Source organism: Nicotiana tomentosiformis, chromosome 2 (genome assembly GCF_000390325.3).
Source record: "Nicotiana tomentosiformis chromosome 2, ASM39032v3, whole genome shotgun sequence".
Taxonomy (NCBI): Eukaryota; Viridiplantae; Streptophyta; class Magnoliopsida; order Solanales; family Solanaceae; genus Nicotiana; species Nicotiana tomentosiformis.
In genome coordinates, this window is record NC_090813.1 from 24,945,827 (window position 1) to 24,955,099 (window position 9,273).

The following is a 9,273-nucleotide window of genomic DNA, read 5'->3' on the forward strand; positions in this document are numbered from 1 at the left end:
GTTTCAAAGATATTTGTGTTTAATATTAAATTTTTTAAAGCTTTATCTATTAATATTATTTATTTGAAAGTATTAATCTGATATGTCATTGTGCTAAATGTAAGTATTTTATTTATTGGATTTATGGGTATGGCTTAGCTGATAAATCAGTGAGCTTTGATTTTATAATTTTTATTAAAAATATTTTATTAAGCATGGTTAAGAACGTGGACTTGAGATTTGTTCACGGTAATGTTACCGACAAATTTAATAATGCTACTTATATATCTTAAAAATTAATGTTAAGGAAAAAAATTAAATGTACGAATATATTATAAAATAATAAATAAAATAATATTAAGTTATTTTAACTATAAGTAAAATACATGGGTAAAATTATATTATATATCATATAATGTAGAAGGTGTTGCATAAATGAGAGGATTTATAATGTCAAGGGTATAATAGACTTTTCAGGTGAAAGGTTTGTAAAATTTGGTCAAAGTGACTATTATGATAAGTAGAGCATAGTAAAATAATTTTTGTGTAACAAAAGAAAGAAAATTAGCTTTTGTAATGAACACAAAATTAAATGACATTTATGTAACAAAAGAAAAAAAATAACTTTTAGATAACGAACACAAAGTTGAATGACCACCCATGAAATTTACTCCTATTTTAAATAGGAATGCGTCTGAATAACTTAAAGAATTCATATTTAGTAACACTACATATGTAAAGAATTAATTTAACGTATGATTATTAAACTTTATTTATTACTATTTAATAATAATGCTTTGTCACATTAAAGTAAGTCTTTTTATTTACTGTACTAGTAAACTTATAAAATTAAAATACTGCTTGTTATACGAAAGTAACGAACTTTACTCACTATTTCATAAGAATAAATTGTTGGGCTAAAACAAGCCCGCATAATTTTTTCAAAAGGTTTCACATTATTAATAGCATGTAACTTATTATACTAGCTTTTTCTTTTCTTTTTTTGACTTTTCATATTGGACTTTGTCGGCGCACACCCCAATCTTTCTTTTGAACTAAGTTCTATATGACACATTACTATTTGTGGGCTAATTTGAAGATTAATTGTGTGTCACCCACATTATCATAGTATTACTGATCACCGAAACCCAGAGGAGAGGCTATGTATGCTTCTTTGAAGCTACGAGTAAAGGTAGTAAACCAACACATAGACGAGAGGTCGGGCCTTCAAGCCACACTACGCCATCTCCATACACGTTTCGCTAAACGATTCACTATACTATCACTTGTTGGGCTGAAACAATCTCTAAACATGGTATAAATATTCTTTGTTTGAGTTAAACTTGCACGATTTCTTCAAAAGAAATATTAAAAGCATTTTAACTCCTTAAACTAGTTTTTTTTTCTTTTTTAGTTATCGTTAGGACCTCCAACATAAGCTAGGTTGAGAAAAGCTATACTGTGACGAGGACAAGTAGAAATGACATTTAGGGCGCGCTTAAATATTGATCCACGTCGTCGTGACAAAAACCCTCTGTCGATCCTCTTAGCTACACACTAAATATTAAGCTCTTCGTTTGAAGAGACCTCCTCCTTTCTCACTATATGACAAAAACCACCGACTTACACCCACGCCCCTCCCATTCCTCTCACAAATGGACTTCGCTCACACTTCGTCTCACTTTGTGTGTAAACATATCATTGGCTGTTTATTTCATTACTTCAATTAAAATCTTGAGTTTTAATGAAGCCAAGTCGGACTGCCAAGTGGTATTTTATCCTCAGTATTTCCTCTCTATTAACCTCTATTTAGTTCCATGTTTTAGTTAATATAACCTTAGTCTTGAAGCATCCATAGAATTCTTTCCCACCAAGCAAACTCTGACCAAAATAGAACAATAAAAAAAATTTCTTAAAAAAAAAAGAGAGGAAATTTCCATGATCATAGCACCTTCTTTTGATTAATATATATACATGCACAACTTTTCTCTATTTTCTTCATCCCTTTCCCTTTATTATTATCTTCTCTACTTCTCTTTCTTTTCGCTCTTGCCTTTGTACTAAAGGGAACTAATCAAAGATGCCAGCTGGGTCTTATAGAAGAAGTTATGATGATAATTCATTTGGGGTTTTCTTAGAAGGTTGGTTAATTAGGCAAGAACAATATTTAGAGGAACTTCTTGTAGCACAGGACACTTTTGATGAAGAAACAGAAGAGGGTGTTATTAGAGATCTTATTTCACGAGTTTTAGCTCATTATCAAGAATACTATGAAGAAAAATCAAGAATGTCTCATAGAAATGTTTTCCTCGTCTTCTCACCTACTTGGTTTACTCCACTTGAGAGGACTTTCCTTTGGATTACTGGGTTCAAACCTGGGTTAGCTTTTACTCTGGTTACTGATTCGGTTAATGATTTGAGTGGAAATCAAGTCCAGAGAATCAACAGGCTGAGATACGAGACCAAGGTTTGTTCATCTCATTTACAAATCTTAAAGCGGTTGGATAGATAGTATTTTCTGAGAGTTTAACTTATATACACTTACGTATTCGCTTAAAAAATATTTATAAATAGCTTCTGATAAGAAGTGTCATTTCTAGTCTTGAAAAGTAAGATAAGTTATTTAGTGTAAAATATTATAATTTGATTGTGTAAAAGTTTTATACCATCGATGAATAATACTCCTAGTTAAACTATTTTCACTTAGGAGTACGTCTTAATATGGCTCACGTGCGAGTTTAATTTTTTTTTTGTTTGGGCCAAAGCAAATCTTTTGGCTAATGATTTAACCAAAATATTTATATTATATTTAGTTGTCATCTCATCTAAAAAGTTTAAGTTATATTATTACAGATTGAAGAAAAGTCACTGACTGATGAACTGGCAAAGATTCAAGAGAGCGTGGCAGCACCACCGTTGATGGAACTGGCACGGCGAATAGGAATGCAACTTCTATATACTGACGGTATAAATATTGAAATCACAGACGGGGATGAAAACATAGAGACATTGAAGTCAGCCATGGAAAATGTAGTGACAGATGCTGATAGGTTGAGGACAAGAACAGCTGAAAGAGTGGTAGGAGTACTGAGTCCTTTGCAAAGTCTGAGGTTTTTAACAGCTGCAGCTCAGCTTCAGTTAAGGCTGAGGATGATGGGAATGCAAAGAGAAGCTGAGAGGCAGCAAAATGAAGCTTCAAATGGCTGGTAGATCCAATATTAGTCACGGCTTTTGTGATATTTAGACACTAATATAGCTAGCAAGTTTGTTTTCTTTTTGAGGCTTATAAATCTTTGGGTTGGGTAGTTTTTATAGGAATCCAAGCTTTTGTAAAAAATTTATTGAATATGTTATAAATTACTAATTTAAAATCTAGTAAGCGATCAAAATCCCGGTGGAAGACCTCATCACACAAATTATAAAGGTTAACACCTTTTTTGTGATATTGTGATAAAGTTGAATGTCTTTTTACTTTAAAAATATAGCTTAACAATTTTCGGGCGATAAAGCAAAGATTATATGAGTGACAATTCGTCAAATACTCAAATACCTCATTATAAATAGGTTTACGTTTATGGGTTTGTCCAAATATGCAAATATTGCAGCGCCATTCGGTTAGCGGTGCAATTTGGATCTTGTTTTTAGTACATGCATGCACCTCCCTCGACAACTTTATTAGTACATTGCACCACCACCGTTTTAATAAGACGAGGGACATGAGTCATGAGGTTTTTGTTTTGCTTTCCTTTGTCGGTTTGTGGTAAAAACCCGTGCTCACTGTGAATTCCCTACGAAGTTTGGACTTTTTTTATCCCCGTTATAAAAAGTTAGTTTGGTGTATAAGGTGTTTCGTATTTACGTAGAATTCGGTAAGGACAACGTTCTTTACGTAGAATTCGGTAAGGGCAGCGTTCAGGGACAACGGCTCAACTATATTTTTGGCCTAAATCTAAAATTTAATGTGAGACTTTAATTTTTAAAAGAAAGTTATGATATACTCTTTCTCGTCTACTTTAATTTAATTTTTAATTTTTTTTGTGGTCCTTAATATTTAATCTTTTTTTAAAATATCAACAAAGAATTAACTTCTTTTTTCTAAAGTTTTTCTTGGAGTAAAGAGCTTAGGAATATTTGTTATATTTGTAACGAACAAATTAAGGTTAATATGATAAATTTTATTATTAATTAATTATAAAAGATGAATTTCTTAATATGTGTGAAAACAACCAAGAAATTAATTAAAGTGGACCGAAGGGAGTATATTTTTATTTGAAGTCTATTTTTCTAGTTTTTTTCTATATGCAAAGTTGTTTTTTTTTTTAAATAATCGATTTCCTCTAATAATTCCTTTTCAATTGATAATTTTGCCAACCTATTTAATCTTTCTTGAGGCATTGTTGATCTTAGATAAGATTTTATCAATATAATTTTGAAAAACTTATTTTCTTTGAGGCAGCTATTAAAGAAAAACAAAACTTTTGTACTAAAAGTATTAATTTTTTTTATTAAATACCTATAAATCAATTACTTCTAAAAATGGGGACCCCCAAATTTGGGGACCCAAGGCACAGGCCTAACTTGTGATAACCTTAGAGCCGATCATGGTCGCATCCTAAGGAGTAGGGGTGTACATGCACTGTGTTAGTTCGAATTTTGTTAAAATCAAATCAAACTAATTATATCGGTTTGGATTGGTTAAAAATGGGGACCTCCAAATTTGGGGGCCCAAGGTACATGCCTAACTTGTGATAACCTTAGAGCCGACCCTAGTCGCATCCTAAGGGGTAGGGGTGTACATGCACTGGGTTGGTTCAGATTTTATCAAAACCAAATCAAACCAATTATAGCGATTTGGATTGGTTCAGTTTTTTTTGAGTTTTTTGGATTTTTTTTGTAATATGAATATTATTCCAATCTTGCTTTATTAAAGTTATAAATAAAGTTTTGATAAGTTAATATATATTTACTAAAAATTAAAAAAATAAATTAACAAACACATGATCTATTAAAGCATTCTTATGGGAGAATTTCTTTTTAGTAACACATAATAAATTATTTTCTTAGTCGTCTAGTAATAATTTTTGGTTGATGTACGCTTTCAAGGTTAACCGAATTATAATTAAACATAAAAATCAATATGACACCTGATGATATGTTCTATGTAATTTTAGATTATCGAAATACCAATTCAAATTCGAAAAAGATATAAGAAATTTTGACATATTAATATATGAATATGAAAAAATAAAAGAGATGATTGATCTCATTTCAATAACACTAATAAGAAAGTGAAATAATCCATTATTTAAAGTAAATAAAAATTAATGCACTTTATAGTTCTATTAAATATTACATCCCATGAGAGGATCTCAAATATTTCTAGACATCTTTTAAACAAAATTCTATATAAAGTTCTAAAAGTATATATAAAAAAATTATATATTTATATGTCGGTTTGGTTCGGGTTTTTTCACTCAATACTAAACCAAATCAAACCAAACCTAGTCGGATTTTTTTAATCGATTTTGTTTGACTTTTCGGTTTGGTGCGATTTTCCGGTTCGGTAGGGATATGATATAAACAACATATTCTAATACAAGCATTAGTGGCTATTTTCACGACTAAAACATGTGATCTATAGATCGTACAAAGACAATTTTATCGTTGCTCCAAAACTCCCCTTCTCTTTTTCCTTATATGTAATTGGATTTTTTTAATTTTTTTTCTTTCCACGTGAATAAGAAAATATATTGTTTTTCTTTTACCCCGTCCATGTTTTTATGGTCCACGAATATTAGCTTTGGTGTGATTGTTTTTTGTGATACAAGAGGAAAAAGGACGCATCCGTTTTGACCCAAATAATAATAATAATAATAATAATAATAATAATAATAATAATAATAATAATAATAATAATTGTTATAAAATAAAGACTTTAAAGTAAAGACAAGTATAGGGAGAAACTGATATATTATTCAAATTTTAAACTTTTGTACATAATGGACTGAAAACTCCTCTATTTATAGAAGAAAGGAAGCAGCTCCGAGGCTTTTCAGGAAGCAGCTGCAAAGCTTTTCTTTAGCTGCTTGTAAGTTGTCTGCATGCGCTGCTTGCAACCTGCCTGTTTAATAAGAATCTTATGCAAATCATTTCATTGAGCTGCTTACAACCTGCCTGTATCAGCTACTTACAGATAAACTTCAACAGAGTACTAAATGGATAATCTTATTCAGGAAGATTATCTATAATGGAGTAATAAATGGACATCCACAATATAATTATTTTCATAACACTTCTCCTTGGATGTTCATTAAAAGATATTGTGCCTCGTTAAAACCTTACTAGAAAAAACTCAGTAAGAAAAATCCTAGTGAAGGAAAAAGACACATATTTAGTAATATGTATTTCTAGCTGTCTTATTAAAAACCTTATAAGGAAAACCTTGTGAGAAAAAATCTTAGTAAGGAAAAAAGAGTACATCGCGTATTTTACTCCCCCTGATGAAAATCTTATTTCAAATATTTGATTCTCCGCATTTCAATCTTGTATACCATCTTCTCAAAAGTTGAAGTTGGCAAAGATTTAGTGAATAAATCTGACGGATTATCACTTGAACGGATTTGTTGCACATCAATGTCGCCATTTTTTTGAAGATCGTGTGTGTAGAATAATTTTGGTGAAATGCGCTTCGTTCTATCTCCTTTTATAAATCCTCCCTTCAATTGGGCTATGCATGCAGCATTGTCTTCGTACAAAATTGTGGGTCTTTTATTACATTACAAACCATATTTTTCTCGAATAAAATGAATTATTGATCTCAACCATACGCATTCCCTACTTGCTTCATGAATAGTTATTATTTTAGCATAATTTGAAGAAGTAGCAACAATAGATTATTTTGTGGAGCGCCATGTTATGATAGTACCTCCACATGTAAACACGTACCCGATTTGAGATCTAACTTTATAGGGATCAGATAAATAACATGCATCTGCATAACCAACAAGATTTGCAATGTCTTTGTTAGCATAAAACAAACTCATATCAAGAGTTCCTTTTAAATATCGCAACATATGCTTAATCCTATTCCAATATTTTCGTATTGGAGAAGAACTATATCTTGCTAGTAAATTAACAGAAAATGCTATATCAGGCCTTGTAGTATTAGCAAGATATATTAGTGCACCAATTGCACTGAGAGAGGGTACTTCGGGACCAAGGAGTTCCTTATCCTCATCTGGAGGTCGAAACAAATCTTTATTCACTTCAAGTGATCGAACAATCATTGGTGTACTCAATGGGTGCGCTTTGTCCATGTAAAAGCGTTTTAAGACCCTTTCTGTATAGGCAGATTGATGGATAAAGATCTTGTCTGCTAAATATTCAATTTGCAGACCAAGACAAAGTTTTGTCTTTCCAAGATCTTTCATCTCAAATTCTTTCTTAAGATATTCAATTTCCTTTTAGATCTCTTCTGGAGTTCCAACAAGATTTATGTCATCAACATAAATAGTAAGTATAACAAATTCTGAAGCCATTTTCTTTATAAAAATACATGGGCAAATAACATCATTTATGTAACCACATCCATTAGATATATTTCAAGCCTTTTACGTAAGGTTAAACTGATGAGATATCAAAATGTTATGGCATCCATAACGGGTGAATATGTTTCTTCATAATCGACTCCAGGGCGTTGTGAGAATCTTTGTGCAACAAGGCAAGCCTTGTATCTTTCGACTTCATTTTTATCATTCCTTTTTCGCACAAAACCCCATTTATGACCAACTGGTTTTATATCAGCAGGTGTTTGGACTATTGGTTCAAAGACCTCTCTTTTAGCAAGTAACTTCAATTCTGATTGAATTGACTTTTTCCATTTTGGCCAATCAGATCTTTATCGACTTTCTTCGACAGATTGGGGTTCAAGATTCTCACTATCTTGCATAATGTTAAGTGCAATATTATATGCAAAAATATTATCCACCATTATTTTAGATCGATTCAAATTAATTCCATACCAGTAGAACTTATTAAAAGTTCCTCACTCACTTGACTCTCGGGTTCATTGATTTCTTCAGGAATCTCAGAACTAATCAGATCTTGGGTCTTTCAGGAGATCCCTTCATAATATCATTTTGATCATTTGTCGATTTTCTTTTTCTAGGATTTCGGTCCTTAGAACCCAAAGGCCTACCACGCTTCAGGCGTGCTTTAGGTTCACTAGCTCTCATGCTAGTAGATGATCCTGCTGGGATATCAATTCGAAAGGTACATTCTTTGTAGGGATATGTGACTTAGTTATCCTTTTCAAATCAGTAAATGCATCTGGCATTTGATTTTCTATATTCTGTAAATGGATAATCTTCTGGACCTCCTGATTACATATATTTGTACGTGGATCAAAGTGAGATAATGATGAAACTTTTCACACAATTTCTCTTTTGATTTCCTTTTTCTCTCTCCCTAATTGTGAAAAATTTATTTCATCAAATCGACAATCTGCAAATCGAGCAGTAAATAAATCTCCCGTCAATGGTTCAAGATAGTGAATAATAGAGGGTGATTCAAACCCAACATATATTCCTAACCTTCTCTGCGGGCCTATCTTACTGTGTTGTGGTGGTGCTACTGGCGCATATACAACACATCCAAAAATTCGTAGATGGGCAATATTTGGTTCATGACCAAAAACTAATTGTGAGGGAGAATATTTATTATAATGTGTCGGTCTGAGACGGATAAGTGATGTTGCGTGCAAGATAGCATGGCCCCAAACAGTAGTGGGCAATTTTGTTTTCATAAGTAGTGGTCTTGCTATCAACTGCAGGTGTTTAATAAATGACTCTGCAAGGCCATTTTGAGTATGAACATAAGCTACAAGATATTCAACTTTTATCCCAACTGATAGGCAGTTATCATCAAAAGCTTGAGATGAGAATTCTCCAGCATTATCAAGGCGAATAGCATTTATAGGATAATCTGAGAATTGTGCCCTTAATCGAATTATTTGGGCTAATAACTTTGCAAACGCCAGGTTGCGAGATGATAGTAGGCACACATGAGACCATCTTGAAGATGCGTCTATTAGGACCATAAAATATCTGAACAACCCACTTGGTAGGTAAATAGGTCCACATATATCCCCATGTATACGCTCTAAAAAGGCAGGGTACTCAATGTCAATCTTCATTGGTGATGGTCTAGTGATCATTTTGCCTTGATAACAAGCATCACAAGAAAATTCATCATTTGTAAAAATCTGCAGCTTCTTTAATGGATGCCCACTCGAAT

General features: G+C 32.2%; 1 protein-coding gene across 1 annotated transcript; it reads left to right on the forward strand.

Moving 5' to 3' along the window:
- Positions 1 to 1,754: 1,754 nt before the first annotated feature.
- On the forward strand, positions 1,755 to 3,354 carry LOC104114373 (protein ZW2-like). The gene is made up of 2 exons (XM_009624800.4): positions 1,755 to 2,446; positions 2,833 to 3,354. The coding sequence occupies exons 1-2, from the start codon at positions 2,060 to 2,062 to the stop codon at positions 3,187 to 3,189; spliced, it is 744 nt and encodes a 247-aa protein (XP_009623095.1). The 5' UTR covers positions 1,755 to 2,059; the 3' UTR covers positions 3,190 to 3,354.
- Positions 3,355 to 9,273: the final 5,919 nt, after the last annotated feature.

Bases quoted from the DNA above. Each gene is read 5' to 3' on its own strand.
- LOC104114373 (XM_009624800.4), top strand. From the start codon at position 2,060: ATGCCAGCTGGGTCTTATAGAAGAAGTTATGATGATAATTCATTTGGG. The intron at 2,447-2,832 runs GTTTGTTCATCT...ATATTATTACAG, and splicing joins GGCTGAGATACGAGACCAAG to ATTGAAGAAAAGTCACTGAC.